Below are 18,591 nucleotides of genomic sequence, written 5' to 3' on the forward strand. Positions count from 1 at the left end.
TTTTCACCCCCGGCTCTAATGCGTCGCATTTCCTTCTGAAGCATCAGTGAACGTTTCAACCTTTTTTTAGTAGCTGTGTTTGAGTCCCTCTGTGTGAAAAGATGGATCTCAAAATCATACAGTCACCGCTGGAAAGGGTTCAAATATCCAAAAGATGCTGGAAAACTGAAGAATGTGCAGGACCTGCGGATTTTTCTAAAGAACATTGGGCAGTTTAACTTTCACAGATTCTGCAAGGGGTTCACATACTTTTTCTTGCCACTGTATATATGTTTGAAGGCACAATATGTATTTTCGCTGCTAGAGGTCGCTTAATTTAAAACAAAAACGTAGCTTGATGATACCTTGATTTGGCGGAATCATGGGAGTTTTTGTCTTCAAAATCCGATGGGACTCGGGCAGAAGACGACCTCTTCCACTCATGTGTATGTGGGGTAACACAGCACTGTTTTATCATATTAGATACATTTGAGTGTGTTGAAAGTTATGTTATAATGCCACTCTGTGCGTTCGCTCGGCGGCTACTATGAGACACTTGTTCACACTGCAGTGAGCTAGATGGATATTAGGCATGGTAAAACATGGTGCTCGCAGTAAATCAAGAAAACCAGATTTAAACAATAAGTCTAACTGTGTTGAGCGATATAACAATGATTCGTTTTCTGTTGATGAATGTATCCAAACAGTTGCTCACCTGTCTAATAAAACACATAATATATTAAAGCGTCTTTGGTGTTTCCATGGTTTCTACAAAATAAAAAACGGAAATCGAGGGTAGCGCGGGAATGATGTCATTGATGCACGGACAGGGTCTGTGTCCTGGTTAAAATTGCTTATTTCTCTGGATTTAAACATTCTTGGAAACATTTGAGATAATGTAAAGTCAACTAAATATATAACATTGTTCTAGTGGTTTTTGGATAAAAACAAACTTTAAATGTCAGACTTTTTATAATATAATAATACTACTTATAATTTTATAATAAATATTTTTTTATGTGGGTATGGTAGAATTTGACTTTTTCACATGGAACAAAAACAGTGGTATTATGAAAATGTCAAATCTGTTTTTGTTTTTCCATAAAATTAAAATTTAGCACTGGCTGTCAAGTTCAGTGGCAATTTTGTTTTGTTTTTTACTGTGCAAAAGTCTTAGGCATGTTTAGTATTTCCCCCCCAAAAAGTGTTTTTAAACCAGTTATTTACATCTTTTGCTGTAGTGTGTCAGTTGGAAATGTCAGTTTACATTTTTTTTAAACGGCGCGCTGATTTTCAGAATAATATCAGGTTTATACATTAAATTTGATATATTTGGTTTTGTGATGGATTAAACTAGCAATACTTCATCTTAAGAAAAAAACAAACAAACAAACAAACCAGCATGGACAACATGAATAGTCATGCTAATTTAATCTGAATATTTTCAGCAAATTTTTTTACATTCACTCTACAGTTTAGATAGCACATTGCTGTGCACCATCCGAGTGCGCGAAGAGGGATTTCGTCAGTTATTGGTGAAGTTTTTGTTGTTGAAGAGGATCTCGCAGAAGTATCTATAGCCGCCAGAGGGAACGCAACTGCAGCGAAATCAATGGAGGATGAATGTACTCATCGCTCTCCTGTGACAATGTCAGTGTCAATGTTTAGTTCCCTTTCTATCACTCTACTGTCAGAATTCTGCCATAATAAAACACTACTCACACGGCACATCAATGAGAAATGACACTTTATTTTACAGCACAGACCACCGCAGTCTGCAGCTGGGATGAATCAACTGTTATCTGAAATCATACCAAAACTGACAGAATTGTTTCAAACATTAGCCGATGCGAGATTAAAATTTTTTTCCTCCATTGTGAATGTAAGAAGAGGAGCGCTGAACTCTTCGCTGTGCGCCATTGTCTTGCTTTGTTTGAGAGGTAATTGTGTGTTAATGAGATGAACCCATGAGAGAGATTTCAAAAGCAAATTGAGTTGAGCAGGTGTTTGTTGTCTTGCATGTGCTTCAGTGTTTTAGATAATTAGAATTGCATTGTATTCCAAAATATTCACCCATTCAGTTTTGTCTTTTTAATTTAGCTCAATTGCAAACCGTAAACTAATCTTTTCAGCATAATGACAACCAAATAACATGCACTTGTGTTCATGAGCGCAACTGCGGATCAGTTTTGTGTTTCCCTGCATTAATAACAGTGTTGTAGAAGCTACTTGGAAATTACAGCTTGTCAAACTACAAGCTAATTTAAAGTAGTTCAACTAAAGTCGAGCTACTCTTTTGAAACGGTAGCAAATACACTACAAGATACCAAAGAGTGTATTAAAGCTATACATTTTTACATTATATAACTTTTTATATATAAATATAAACTGTACTTGCTGTAAATAAAATGCCATATGCTTGGTATATTAAGAATAAATAGATATTTAATTTAATAATAGGAAAATAAAATCCTAATTATTATTTTATTATTTAAATCTGTTTAAAAATAGGAAGATGTATAGATTCTTCTTGGTTTTCTGTCTTGTATTTTATCTCAAAATAAAGGATGTCATTTTATTCCACATGGAAATGAGCCGAAATAAGTACAGCCTCTTATTTACAGGAGTTAAAAATAATGCTGCTTGGTTATTTTAACACATATAATTGCTGCCGTAATAACGGCCCATTTCAAATGTTTACGTGCTTTTTCTTTTCTTCTTTTTCTTTTTTTTTGAGCAGTGATGAAATGTATTCCTCTTGTAAATACTTGCCAGCATTTCAGTAATAAAAGTCTAGATCTTTAAAATGCATCCCAATTACAGCGAAGCGCAACCGTACGGTGCTCTGCAGTGGTCAAAAAGGATATAAACAGTGAATTTTGAAGTGATATATTCTTGAGATGTGGATCCGGACGGCTATTAAATGACCACATGACCTTGGTGTTTGTCAAAAAACAGTAGGTAATTTGCCCGGGGATTTGTACGCGGGTGGTGGGAAAAAAACACTGGCATTCTGGATTCGGACTGCAATAAAATCACTGACTAGCCCCTGTCAATGAAGAAGATACCTTATGACCCCACGAGAAACAATTACTGTCCGAATAGGGCTTTATACTATAAATAAAAACTTGTTTTTCACCACAGGGGGTCTTTAAAAAAAAACCTTAGCTGACAACAATAACTTCAACAACAAACTTAAGAATGTTACGTATGAGAGAGAGGATAGTGTGAGTGGGATTTTTGGTCAGGATGGACTTGTTTCTAATTTTTGTGTGGTTTTGAACTGGGAAATTAGCTATTGTTAGCAAAGACCAGGATATGGGGGATTTTGGCGCTTGTGGAAAAGTTTAGTTCATTCAACTCGCTACTTTTAGTTAGTTACTCCTCAACACTGATCAGCAATCCAACAGCACCGCAGCTCTTACATTATCTATGAAGTTCCTCTAGTTATATAGTGAGTGCAGAGACTCTCCTTCACCGAGATGATCCCTGTGGCTTCAACTTTATTTCTAGCACTTATTACAGTGAGTTTAAAAAAGTAAAATGTGTCTCATTTTACATGGAGTCTCTGAACTTTCCCATCCGCGTCTTGCCCTCATTCAGCAGGCAGTGAATGTGGGTTATAGCACACTCATCTGAGGTGGGGTAATCTGAGGCTATAGCTGTGCTCATGCTGTGGGGCTTGTGTGTGTTAGTCATAATGTAGGACATAACCAGATGTGGAATACACCTCCCACATGTCCTCCTTAACAGCCCTATCGTGAATTATGCATATTGCATGCGGTACAAAAATTGCGGGGTTTTTGTGTTTGGGTACGAGCAAAGCCAGCCATGCCACTCTCCTTCTGAAGCTGTTATTTTCCACATATTGTGATGCCAGTAGCACTGAATTCATTACTTTGGATTTATTTCACAATTTGTGCATGTATTTGTCAAGTTTAATTAGATAAGTGTGTGTGACTGTTTCTGCGTCGTATTTTGTGTAGATATTCACACTTAAATTTCCTTGCTTGACACTTGCTTACCATAGCAACAAGACTTTCTGTTTACTGCGCAGCTTTCGTTGAGCAGGTAGCAAAGGGTGCAAATAAAACACCAGAATGAAACCTAGAATGAATTCATGCCATGTATTCTGGAAAAATATTTTTTTTTACAAACATAATAATGATATTGAATATAATAATGATTATGCTACGTTTTGAGGTTTGTAGTTTGATATTTGTAGAGGACATTTTACACACTGCTGTCTTGCATGTCGCAGCTTTGGAGACACTTTTTTGTGTGTCAGTACACCATGAAAGTCGTGTTTACATACTTGCAGGCTGCATGCTACAATTAAAATGTGAATTAGTTTCTGGGTTAGCCAGTGTTTGTGAGACCCATGTCATCAAATTCTGGAAAAATATCAGGGGCCAGTTGCAGAAATACAACCACTATGTTAAGACTAAAGACTGTTCTATAAGACTGTTTGATGATGGAGTACTTGAGCCTTTTCTGATGGGACTTTGGTACGAGTTAGTGGACAGCTGCATAACATGTACAAAATATCATAGGGTTTGTAGGGTTGTAGATAATCAAAGATATTTGAAAATGAACAAATGGCGCTTTTCCACTGTATGGTACGACTCGGCACGGCTTGCTTTGGCTCAGTCAGTACCGCTTCAAAGTGGGTGGGATGATAGAATGATCGTTATAGTTGCGCCGTCTCTACTTCTCGGCATGTGGATGTTTTTAACTGCAAGACGAAGTTGGTTTCAAAGGAGGCTGATTGCAGCAAAACAATATACTGCTAAAAAAACAAGAGAGTCTAGGAAGTCTTACAACAAAGCGCAGACAACATCACTTGGTTTGCTCACTCGCATGAGGGTAAGCTAATCTTGCATTTAGCAATGTGTTTAGGGTCTCAATCTCTATATCACTGTCACAAAGCATATAATGGTAGTGATGGTATTGACAGTAGTGGTAGCTGGTAGTGACAATTCTCTCAGGCAGTGTTTACACTAGGGGTGGAACGGTTCAAAAATATCGAACCATACTTTTTTCTGGCTTCCCAATACATTACAACAGCAGCGACGATCAAAAAGCATAGAAAAAACAGACTCTTGTATGCTCACTCAGTCGTATACGGCGTCATCACTGGCGAGCGCAGGTGAGACCTAAGCAGCACACGTTGTGTTTAAACTAAACTCATTTAAGCCTTGAACCGGTCATTAAACCGAACCGTGAGTAATTTTGAACCGTTCCACCCCTAGTTTACACTTCACATTTTAGTATCTTTACGGCACGCTTGGAACCTCAACCTAAGCGAGCCATACCATGCAATGGAAAAGTGCAAAAAACACATTTGCTTTACTGTTTCAAACCCCCCTCTTTCTTACCTCAAGGGCCATTTGGAAATCTTAAAGGCCTCTATAGGCCAAATGTGTGTACATTGGGGGTCTACGAATTGTCACACCTTTAGGATGGTGGGGGTCATAGACTGTAAAAAAAAATATGGACGACGGCCATTCACTCTCTTCCACTGAAGAAAAGTGAAGCCGCCAATGTCCGAATAAGGAGCCGACATCTTGCGCTGATTTGGGACCCGAGTCTGCGCAGTAGTAAAAGCGGGACCCGGGTCTGCGCAGTAGAGAGCAGGAAGTAGAGCCGCGATATCAAAACCCTGCCCCACACTCCCGCAGTATCTGTTAGTACCATTTACAGCAGAGTAACTCATTATGTCGGTGTGAAATAAACAATTATGGAAATGTAGAAATTAAAGTTGAAGCTCCAATCTTCTCCCAAAAAAAGTCAGTTGGTGCCTCAGTGACTACTTCGCTCAGAGCAGCTGTCAATCACAACGTAAAAAATGAACACATGAACTTACATCAGCGTGATAAAAACTACTTCAAAGGACAGAAACCCATCCCATTCCATTACACAGAGAGGGCAGGGTTTATGAGCTATACTGGTACCAAACACCTGGGGGCGATCGAGACGCTTTGGCTTCACTTTTCAGGACGTGTGCGGCACGCTTGGTTTGAATGTCTCACACTTGGTGTAGCCCCTCCGGTTCAAACCGCTCACTCTCTTTTCTAAAGCCACTCTCCCCCTCTCTCTCTCTCCCCCTTCCTAATGGTACAAGTCATCATCTCATCCATCTATTTTGTAAGTGTAACCATTGCCATATTGTCATTAAACCCTTTCAATTACAAATGAGGTGCTAACTAGTTTTGATTCGGTACTAACTTTGATGTACTACCTATCGCAATACAATATCGTCACACTACAGCAATGCCTCCCACATATATTGCGGTTTTCTACCATGTTGCTGATAATGTTTCTTTAGTCATTCAGCAATCCTGCAGCCTTGAACCCCCTGTAGGCAAACCACCCTTACAGGTAATAAAAGTATAGTAGATCGAGCTATAAAAGGCCAAATACACTGTAGCAAAGAGCTCGGTTATTATCATCACCCATGTCAACAGTTAAAGAGAAGCTTTTCCCCCAATAATAATGCATCAGCGTAATGCAAACCCCCCCCCCCCCCCCCCCCCCCCAAAAAAAAATGAAGGTGAAGGTGTGAAGTTCTCCATTACTAGTTGAAACGCTACATAACTTCAACACTTCTTTAGTCCTATTGCCAAAGATAGCTCAGCAGGCAGCAAGGTGCAAAAATAAGTCTGGCTGATTTTAATCAAAGATGCCACCTCTTTTCATTTGGAGTAAACGACACCTCTACAGTCTCCCGGTTCAAAGCTTCAGTTTTTTTTTTCGTTTCCGATGTAAAGGATGTGCTCCAGTTCAGCAGTTTAGGGAAGGGAACGCACGGAAGCGCCTTTCTCTCCGATCAAGAGTTTTCCGCTTTGATTGCGGTGCAAAGGAAATGAATTATTATTTGAAGTTGACTAATGTTTCCTTGTGATTACAAACCAAGCCAGTTTTGTGCAGAAAGTCACTCAGAAAAGCTGAATGGCTTCGAGTTGGATATGAAAAGGCCTCTCACCGACACACTGTAGATGTCTGCTCCGAACTCTTGGCATATTTATCATTCCATCTACACAATTCAGGGGAAAAATGTCACCAGCCATATGCTTTGTGGCATGTAGCAGGCTGAGTTTAGAGCATATTTTGCCAGCGCTTTGCATTTGCTGTGTGAATGTGATTTAGCTCACAGAGAGTCGCAGATACTAGCAAATGTCTTTGTCACCCTTGTGGCCTGCAAGCTCAATTTAGAGACTCTATCAGGAAAACATGCTTCAAAGGCTCCACATGCTCAGGGTCCAATCTTTGTTTGGAAAGGTCTCCCTTTGTACCCCGGGACTGTGGTCCTTTCTCGCCCAAATCCGAATGAGTTCACATTCAACCTCTCCTTAAAGTTTTTTTTTTCTTTTTAAATCTTCTCGCTTGTGGAAAATCTGTCTTTCAATGCCCCAGTCAAATGCTGGGTGATTTACGTTTTTTAGCCACATTGTTTCGCCTAGGTGTCCTTGGGTGAGCTGTGATTTGTTTAAAAAGAAATTTCCGTTTTCATTTCATCAGTGTGCCTTTCTCTCCTAGCCCCGAGTTGAAACTCCTGGGAATGACCTGTGTGGAAACTTGAATCTAGATTTAAAAATCCAATAAAAGCAGACCAGCGAACAGATTTGCTAGCTCTGTTCCTGAAGATTTCCCTGATTACTTTTTGAAGTGCCTTTTAGCGGGAAATGCCAGAAATAGACAGAAAGGCTATAAGACTACCGCTCTATATCGACTGGTCATGCATAAGCCTCATGGTCTTGTGTCTTCGCCCCTCACAAGTGCTTGGTATGGAAGTATAATAATGACTAATGTCTTTGAAACAAAAAAGCATGTTCAATTGCACTGGATTTAACAGTGCTTGCATTTTAATCCATTGTATTTTCCGAGCTTGCTTCATCAATAAGGTGCATACTGACTGAGTTTGGTCTTTTTATAATCACTGTTAGTCCAGTAAGCCAGCGTTTTCGCTTTAAGAATTTTACAATGTCCCGCAACCGGGGGGAATCCTGGAGTGTATGATGTATGAGGGCAACCCCACTACTGCAGCACAGCCGCACAAGCCATGATATAAAGTTAAAGTCTGTGTAAAGACAAAATTAAACATGTGTTCTGAGTTTGTCACACCACCGAAAAATGTGTTATTAACCACCTAGCCAAATTTGAATGATAAAAATAAATAGCTTTTCAAAATCTTGAAAAAATAAGCAGTATTCTCTGCACTCAAATGCTGGGGGCATGTCCCCTGTCAACGCTGAAACCACACCCACTCGCGGGAAAGCTGCCGTAAGCACACAAGACAACACTCATTGGGTGCGTACGGTCCACGATGGCACTAGTTGTCGGCGGGACAGGAGGATGAAGGTAAACTGATGCGAATGTGCTCTAGTTATGATAGTGTTAGGGGAGGAGCCACCGTTTTAGCCCCGCCCAGAAAATCCTGAACACAGCAGTGGGGAAAACTGTTTAACGGTCTAACTCCAGTACTACACAGTTCACAGTCTTCGTAACGTGTTTCAGCAACACATTTCTAACATTTATAATGTGTTGTGTTTAGAAACAAATCTCAGAATTGCCTTTACAGGGACTTGTAAAGCAATGTAGGTCTTTTTCAGCTGTCGTGTATTAATCAGCTTTTCTGAATTTATACACTGACCCTGATTATCATAACATGTACTTATTTCTTTTGGTGAATGAATAACTCGAACTGTTGCTTTGGTCTTTGTCATCACCCGCATGCACCTGTGCAGTGCTGAATATTCTGCTGAATTTGAACCACTGAATTTGTTGAAGTGAAATGAAATGGACTGAAAATTGCCTGTCGAATATTATAGGTGATATTTTTAAACAGACTGAAGTCTTAGAAGTATTCTTCTGTTTCTTCCGCTCTTGAGTCTATGGCAGCCCATAGAACAGCTTGTAGGAAAGTTATGAAATTTGGCACACAGATAGAGGACAATCTGATCCATCTCTAACTCAATCCCTCTAGCGCCGACAACTGTTCAAAGCTGCACTCACTTTATGCTAATAACATTTGAACCGTAAGGTCTAGAAACAAATACATTTTTCATCTGATTCCTTGGCTCAAGTCGATTCGATCGACCCTATGACTTCATTTCCTGTCATTTAAATTGTTTTTCGCCATTTTAAATGTTCAGAAAAACCTACTTTCTAACACCTCCTAGATGGTTTGTCCGATTTTCACGAAAATTTTGCCAGATCATCTTCAGACCATGCCGGCAAAAAGTTATGGAATTCAAGTTGATTCCACAAACTTGGTGGCGCTATAATTGAACAAAACTTGAAATTGGCCATTGGTCTGATTGACTTCAAAATTGATATGCAGTGTCTTTGTCTCATTTGCTATCATAGTCCATTATGACATTGGTGTACCATGAAAAACATGGCTGTCATTTTAATAACAAAATGACAAAAAAAGATCCAAAGCGGCAACTGCAATGGTTTTGCATATTGCTATATTTTATGAATGCATCGGCATATCGTTACGAAACTCGGTTTGTGTCTGCGGCACCATGCCCTGAAGGTACTCAAAATGTTTCAGGGTAGTGTCCCCTTGTGGTTAAAAATTAATAATTATATTATAAGCAATTATATCTCATTACAACTCAATGTATTTATGAGTCTTCAACCTTTTTGCCTAAAATGGTCTAAAATGTCTTTACCCATTTTTGCATTTTGCAGTTTGCAGTCTACTGCTAGCTTCCTTGTTTGCTTCTTGTGCTTGGCCCCGATAATTGCTGCTTGCAGCTATATTTAATAATGAAATTGTCTATGAAATGTTTTCATTTGAAATATTCACAGCTTAAATATACAACCGTGTTGAATTTCAGCCCCTACAAGTGAAAGCCTTGAAAATACAATGCATTAATATGCAAGTACTGTTAATGCAAAGCACTTTTTTCAGTTAGTTCAATTCACCATGCTTTTTTGGTTTCAAAGACATTAGTCATTATTTTACTTCCATAGCTTGGCCGTTTCACTTGGTCCGCAGCTGCTGCAATGACAGTGGCCTGCAGTTTAATTAGTCACTTCAGCACAGATGCAGAATGAGACTCATAAAACATGAGCTCTCGGCCCCTGCAGCAGTGCACAAGTCTTCCCCCTGCCTCACCCCGCTGTAAATCAGGCAAAAGTCCTCTTTATTTCCCAATAAATCCCACTCGCATCCCACTGCCAGCTTAACATGAGCACGGTTTGTAAAGGCCGCCACGTGCCGTTTAACACAAGTCCGCTTGGGCCTGTGGTTTCCAAATCCAGGATACACATTACAAAATGGCAGTCATGAAAAGATGGAATGCTGTTGTCAACGTGTTAAACTCTAACATATATGATCACATCCCACCACCTGCTTAACACGAGTGCGGTTTGTAAAGCCTGCCGCGTGCCATTTAACTCTTTCCCCGCCAGCATTTTTTTCTAAAGTTGCCAGCCACCACTAGTGTTTTTGACTATTCTCACAAATTTAATGGTCCCCAGAATATTTTGTTGTATGTATATCTGAACATGCAATATATATACCCTCTGCTTTTTTAACAAAAAAACTTTTTTTATTCTAGCTCCAGGCATTGTTTTATCATCAAGACTTGAATGTGGGTAAGTTTCATAAAAAAGCAACATTTTGAGCAAAAAGCTGAGAAAATCATGTTTTTGTCGAAGACTACATGCAGATCCGATTGAAAACGATGATCAAAACATAAATGGAGTAGATCCATCAACACCCTGAAAGCTTCACAGCTCATCCTGGGTCGACATTTCATTCAGTAACATTAGGTAGTTTTGATTTATATGCGGTTTAATTTTGATGATCGCGCATGTGTTTTGATCAGATTCTGAACTCTTTCAGAAGATGCGTAATAGCGCCCGCTACCGTATAACAGTGAAAACACAGAAAGCCGGAAAATTCTGTCAATAGCGGGGAAAGAGTTAACACAGGCACATTTGGCCCTGTGGTTCCCAAGTCCAGAATATACATTACGAAACGGCAGCCGATTGGTGGTCAGGAGGTCACGAAAGGAGGGAACACTATTGTTGACGCCTTAAACGCTAACATATATAATCCCAATTGCATCCCACCATCTGCTTAACACAAGAACGCTTTGTAAAGCCCATCACATGCCTTTAAAGCAGGCATGTGCTTTAAAGGCATGGTGGTTCCCAAGTCCAGAATACACATTATAAAACGGCAGCTGATTGGTGGTTGGGAGGTCATGAAAACTGCCGTCGTCGACATTTTTAAATGCTAACATATATAATCCCAATCGCATCCCACCACCTGCTTAACACGGGTGTGGTTTTTAAAGCCCGCTGCATGCCATTTAAAGCAGGCACTTTGGCCCTGCGGTTCCCAAGTCCAGAACACACATTACAAAATGGAGATTGAGGTGGAGCGCTGCTATCGATATCTTTAACGCTAACATATATGAGCTTTCGCATTGTGTGCATTACAGTCACCAAAAATTGTATTCACCCCAAAATTTCCTCTTGAAGGCTAAGATATCTGTGCCCCTGGACAGCTAATTTATCTGCTGGTGTCAAGCAGGAGGCAGGAGGGGGAGGAGGGGCCGAACGGGGCCGGCGGAGAGCGGGAGGGGGCGGCACTGCGGAGAGAATGGAATGTGACAGTGCTCCTCTCCGCTGTGTTCATTCCTAGTCTCATGCTAATTAGCCCTGGGAACAGGCTGCCACAGCCATGAGAGGTGCCTCTGGTGCAACATGATGCAATGCAGGGCATCCCTGTCCTATATCAATGCAGAAACCTCTGTGGCTCATATCAAAGCGGCATCTTAGTAGACCGTGTCATCCTGCTGGGCTGGATCTGTTGGTTTGCTGCGGGCAGAAACGGGTTTATCAAAAGATCTTGTTTACACACCGTTGTCGGCATAGACATTTAATGTGGTAGCCAAGCTAATTAGCGCCATACATTTTCTTATTAAATGAAAAGAAATGCTGGTTATAGATCAGGTGAGGCTTGATGGAAAGCGGTGGGTCGGTCTGGTGTTGATTCTGAAAATGGAAAAGGTCACTCTTTATCGCTCTTATTCCTGATGAAAGGCTATTGATTATAAGCCTGAATGTGTAATATTGAGGGAAATATATAGTCTGGGTTCTGTTGAGGCACTTTCAGCCCTTGCTTTCAGGTCTACATTCTTTCTTGTGGTTTGGTTGCTAGGCACTTCATCAGGAAACTCAATGTGTAATTAGAACGTGTGCAGGGTTTATTTTCTGTCTGTTTTCTTACGAAGCTCTTGTAAAAAAAAAAAAAAAAAAAAAAAAAAAAAATGCATGTCTTTAACCATTCAAGCCATGGTACCAAAAGCTACAATAAAGGTAATTGGCTATACAAAAACAGGAATGCACCAGTATTTATATTCTGCACACATTTTTTTTAAATAAATACTCTAAATAAATTTAAATAAATCACTAAAAATGCATTAAATTAATCTGGACGTCACAGCATTATCACATACAGTAAGACTGGGGCTTTATTAGTGCTGTTTATTGATTCGAGTAAATGTTTTGACATTTGGGTATAAAGTGTTTTATTTCTACAATATATGGTGTAAAAACAATATACTGTAAAAAAAACATTTGGACATAGTGTCCGTGACGTCACCCATACGATTCTGAAGAGCAGTTTTGAAGCGTAAAGTAGGGTTGAGCTGGCCGTTGCCATCTTGTCACTCCCAGATAACTGAAAATGGGCAAAGAGGCGGGACATGGCTGGAGCGGAGGTGACGTGATGACTAACAGACAGCAGACAAACGACTATCCACCTGTCACTCAAAGTGGCCACGCTCTTAATTATGCAGAACTTTAAAGGGTTAGTTCACCCAAAAATGAAAATTCTGTCATTAATTACTTACCCTCATGTCGTTCGACACCCGTCAGACCTCCGTTCATCTTCGGAACACAAATGAAGAAATTTTAGTTGAAATCTGATGGCTCTGAAAGGCCTCCATTGGCACAATGAACCGTTCACTCTCAAGACCCTTAAAAGGTACTAAAGACGTCGTTACAAAGTCCATCTCACTACAGTGGTTCTTAAATAACTTTATGAATCGGCGAGAATAGTTTTTGTGCGCAAAAAAACCCTAAATAACGACTTATATTGTGATGACTATTTCAAAACACGGATCATGAAGCTTCGAAGCGTTATGAATCATTGAGTCCTTTTAAGGGTCTTGAGAGTGAACCGTGCCATTGTGCCAATGGAGGCCTTTAAGAGCCATCAGATTTCAACTAAACGGAGGTCTTACGGGTGTCGAACGACATGAGGGTAAGTAATTAATGACAGAATTTTCATTTTTGGGTGAACTAACCCTTTAAGACTTTATATAATGTAAACGAATGAGTTATAAAAAAATTCACCCCCCTCACAGTTGTCATGAAGGGCAAAGTTAGATATATAGACCAAAACCACAATTTGTACCCGGATGTAAACATGTTTTTTTTCTGCTGTAAAGTTGGGCATTTTAACATGGGGCTCAATGAGATTCTGCTCCCTTCTGGAGCCTGTCCTTAGCGGCCAGTCGATGAATTGCTGTTTAATTCACTTCCGTATTGGCTTCAAGAGAAACTGCAGGAGGTTGCTGCTTGGTAAAAACTTCTGAGTGTTGCCCTCTTGAGGTTGAACGGTGGCTACTGCAGTTGAATTTTCCTATTGGACGTTGTTTGCCATCGTGACGCATATTGGCTCTTCCAGCGGCTCACTAACCATGCCCCTGGCACGAGCTCACCACGGCCTAAGAAATGTTTTCCCGATCACATGAAAACGGCTTCACTCCAGTAAGAACATGAATTAAACTTACTTGACACTTGCTATCAACATTCCAATGAAGAAAATGCTGTTAAATAATGCAGTTGTCAGTACACGTCAGGCTTTTCTTGCGATATTTTTGCCGCCCGTCATGTGTACAGATACTTTTCATACATGAGACGCGCTTTCAAACCTTGGCACGCAAGTGGTTGCTGTGGTACCATAACGTGCTGGCGTATATAGTCTAATTTTTATTTGATTAACTTTTATAAAATATTATTAATTTAAGATTAGATGATGGCAAATGTAATCTGTAAAAATAGGGGAATTGAGCATGAACAATTAAAAATTATTAATATTATATAATAAATTGACCAATACCATAAAATAAGGAATATATGTATATATATAGTGTCTCTCTTTTTTTGTCTTGTTGTTTTGAGAGAAATAAATAAATGCAGACTTGGTGAGCATAAGAGACATTAAAAATCCCAAAGTTTTTTAAAAGCTAGACCTGTCAATCAATTCAAGTTCTCATTTATATTTATTCATTGCACTTTTTTAAAATAATTATATCACAATTAATTAGGCCATCTTTAAAATGCATGCTGGCTGTTTTTCCGTAGTGTTTGGCCATTATAGGAACAGTTTTTCCCCACGCATTTAAACATGCATCTAGTTTATGTCATAAAAACTGGCAACTTTATCTCCCAAGGGTCAGTGTTGATTCTGACAGCTGAGGTTTCAGGATCAAACCAAACAAACTCTGTCTGAGTACGTGTTAAGTCTGTTATACTATTTACACATTTACAGGAAATGTCACAAACAAGAGTATGTGAAAGAGTCTGTCAGATGTAAGAGAGGTGTTTTAGAGTTTAAAGATCGCATTTCAGGCTTGAATTAATGAACTGTCATTAAGGAGTTAGTTTAAAACGGAATGGCAGGGATGCACTGAATTCCCAACCGACAACAGCGCAAGGTGCCTTCATTTTTTGTGTTGTGTTTCTCCCTGATTGTGTTGTGTTTCTCCCTGACAGATTCAAGAGCAGATGGAGCGCCGCAGAAAATTGATCACGCCGTCATCGGCGGTGTTGTCGCGGTGGTCGTGTTCGCCATGCTCTGTCTTCTGATTGTTCTCGGACGATATTTTGCGAGACACAAAGGTAAATCAAAGACACGACTCTGGATTTGGCTTGATTTTAGGTTGCTTTATATCTTTGAAAATGACAAATATATATATATTTTTTTAAGGTACCTACTTTACCCACGAAGCCAAAGGAGCTGACGATGCCGCGGACGCCGACACTGCCATCATCAACGCAGAGGGTGGACACAACAATTCGGATGACAAGAAGGAATACTACATTTAACTCTGACTAGACCTGCTAGCTTCCTGTGCTGAACAGCAAACTGTGGACTGCTGGGTTGGGAGGTAGGGGTTGTGGGATTCAATCAGGCTGGATTCACACCTGTGCAGCTGAAGAGACGGCGAGGAGAAGGTGCTGCCATCGAGACAGACGGGGTGTGGGATGGCAGAGCACTAGGAGAGCTCAATTTTAGACCGCTTCACCATCCAACACCTCCTGCTGGGGCCGGTTTTGTTCAGTTTAAACATTTGCTAAGAATTTTGTGCCTTGTTCTGTTCTTACTGAAGTTCCCACTTTCATCAGGACACCCACAAGCTACTGTCTCTCGAGCGGTCCAAACCCACGTTTTTTTTAGTTTGTTTGTTTTCGTTACATTTTGGTTTTAATTGCCAGCACATCTTAAAGCTCCCTCTTGTGCTGTTCTGTCTGCAGGTCTGAAAGAAAGCCACACGCGAAGTTTCGATGCAAGATTCAGTCACAGAACGATCTCTTGGGTTGTTTTCATGGATTGATTCCAAGTAATTTATTTGGCAAATTGCCTGTTGCTCTCTTTAGTCCCCCAGAGAATGAGTTAGAGATGATACAAACCATTTTTGTTGTGACCAACAGCATTCAGCAGCACTATTGTGTTGTTGCATTATTTATTAGATATACTGTATGTGATTATAATCGGCTTGTGTTGGTATTAGGGCTGTCAGTTGAACACATTACTGAAATATGTGACCCGTGCTGGCAAAATGAGTCGGCTGATTGCGAGCTACAGGCAAAACACGTGAAAAATGTCAATTTTGGTCGAATTTGAGGTTTGCACACAAATTAGGTCATTAAGCCCTCGTCTAGCAATCCCAATGTTCCATATAATAATGAAACGTCTAAAATCACCTTTATTTGTACGCTTTCTGAGAGGTGTACCTTTCCTGAATAATGAAAAAATGCAGTTTTTCTCTGCTAGCTTCTTGACGACTGGCGCTTCCCCTCAGCACAAGTTTGGCAGGCCTAACGTTGCATTGAGCGAATTCTCAATGGCACTAGTCTGAACCAATAAAATGTGATTTTCAAACTCATGCGGAAAAACAAAACGACTTGTGCGATGCCGATATATACATGTACACAGAATAGCAGTATTTCAAAATATCTGTCTTGGCGAGTATTCACACAAACATTATCCGTTATGTCTTAGGTGAACGTTCGGTTAACTGTTGGGGAAAAACATCTGATGTGTAACGTTATATTAGATCAGTGCATTACAGTAGGTTTTAATAGGCTGCCTGTGTTATTAAATGTTAAATCAAACTTTTGTGGTATCATGGGAAAAAAAGTTATACAGTTTTCCGATAGATATGGGTTTTGACGGTGTGTGCCAAGTCAAAACCCATTTTTTTTAACCTTCAGAAAACTTGGTCCCACTTTATATTAAGTGGCTTTAACTACTATGTACTAACATTTAAATTAATAATTTGATACAATTAATTCATTTCTGTAATTACATCTATAATTATTACATTGTTAAGCCTTCCCTTAGACCTCAATGCAGCATTAAACCTTTATCCAACCTCAATATCAGCAAAAGTGTTTTGCAATACAATATGAACACAATAAGTACAATGTACTTATTTTTTATGCAAGTACAAAGTAGACACTTAATATAAAGTGGGACAGAAAACGGTTACTCGATTTTTCTTAATTGACTTTGCTTGCTCTATCGACTTCAAATAGGTGTAGCTCAGTCATTTTTTTGTCAGATTCTAAGAAATCATACATAATTTTGAAGGTTTTTTTAATAGAGAATGTGAAAATAACTAACGCATTTAAAAAAATTGCTCATTGTAACTCATTTTGCCAGCACGTGTCACATATGATTAAATATTTTTTTTTTATTAAAATGCAATCAAAGCTATGAATGTCCCCTGACTAATATTTACATTTTGTCAATGACATCACGCTGTTTTATCTATTAATTTATTAACATTATTATTATTATTATTAACAACTCTTTCCCTGCCAGCATTTTTTTTTTTAAGATGCCAGTCACCGCCAGCGTTTTTGATCATTTTCACAAAATATTAATGGCCCACAGAATATTTTGTTGTATGAATATCTGAACATGCAAAATATAAAAAAAAAAGAACAGACCCTCTGCTTTTAAACAAAATCACGTTTTTTTGTCAAAGACTACATCTGTATCATATTCAGAACGATTATCAAAACATAGATGGAGTAGATCGGATCCATCAACACCACTAATGCTTGCACAGTCCTGTAGCCTGGCCTGGGTCGACATTTCATTCAGTAACATTAGGCAGTTTTGATTTATATGCTGTTCAGGGACCTATTTTAACAATTTGAGCGCATGGTCTGAAGTGCATGGCACAGGGCGTGTCCGAATCCACTTTTGCTAGTTTAACAACGGAAAAAAACGGACGACACACCGGGCGCATGGTCCAAAAGGGTTGTCCCTATACTCTTAATGAGTCATGGGTGTGTTTTGGGCGTAACGTGCAAAAAAACAATCAGAGTGTCATCTCCCATTCCCTTTAAAAGCACTTGCACCATGGCGGATTCACTATTTACATGGCGGAATTTGCGAGTGTAAAGACTGAACGCTTCTCCAGAGAGGATTATTTTATTTTTAATATTTAAAAATGTGCGTGTAATAAGCAGAGTGTACACGTGTTGTGCACCCGCCTATAGGTGCATATTACTAACGCACCCTTTAAATAACAAAAAATACTGCGGTTTTTGTTGGTCAATGGCGCAGTCGTTTTCAGTTGCCTCAAAATAGCAACACCCATGGGCGAACTGATGGGCGCAAGTCCATTTGCTATTTAAACAACGTGACATAGCACTAAACGTGAAAATGATAACTGCGTTGGGCTGAAACACTTTGGACCCGGTGTATGGCAGGGCCCTTAATGTTGATGATCACGGTATTTTACATATATCGCTTGTTTCTGCATCTTCACATGTGTTTTAATCAGGAGATTCAGTAACTCTTTCAGAAGATGTGAAATAGCGCCCCCTAGTGTATAACAGTGAAAACACCGAACGCTGCAAAATTTGGCGGGGAAAGAGTTAAGCATAATCTTTTATTATTTTTAGAAGAAAAAAAAAATAGCTCTACTAGTCATATGATGTAATCAACATGCACAAACATGGCATTTATCAATGAATAATTTGTGATTTGTTTTACTTTTGTTGAGATTTGATTTGATTTGAAGTTCAACTACAGGACATGGCACATTAAAATGTGGTACTGGTGGCGTAACGTGCCAAAGATATTTTGTACTTCAACAAAATATCACAGACAGAATATCAGAAGTCCTGTGTTAACGGACAGATTGACAACCTCAATTGCACAATGATTAACTGTGGACTGTAGGGTTTATAAGACTTATATTTAGAGATTTGGAAATAATACAAACAGTATATTGTCTTCTAAAGCCTAGTTTGAATGTATTTGATTAATTCGTC

At 39.4% G+C, this 18,591-nt stretch overlaps 1 protein-coding gene across 2 annotated transcripts in view; it reads left to right on the forward strand.

Annotated features, from left to right (window-relative positions):
- The window catches only part of cadm1b (cell adhesion molecule 1b), a 295,177-nt gene extending 277,949 nt beyond the window's left edge, over positions 1-17,228 (forward strand). For both annotated transcript variants that reach the window (XM_079822635.1, XM_079822636.1), the window contains 2 exons: positions 14,791-14,916; positions 15,005-17,228. In XM_079822635.1, coding sequence (XP_079678761.1) covers positions 14,791-14,916; positions 15,005-15,123 — 245 coding nt within the window. In that variant the 3' untranslated portion in view covers positions 15,124-17,228. The remainder of the gene's footprint in view (positions 1-14,790; positions 14,917-15,004) is intronic.
- The last annotated feature ends 1,363 nt before the right edge of the window (positions 17,229-18,591 follow it).

The sequence above is a fragment of the Gobio gobio genome (genome assembly GCF_949357685.1).
Source record: "Gobio gobio genome assembly, chromosome: 8".
NCBI classification, from domain to species: domain Eukaryota; kingdom Metazoa; phylum Chordata; class Actinopteri; order Cypriniformes; family Gobionidae; genus Gobio; species Gobio gobio.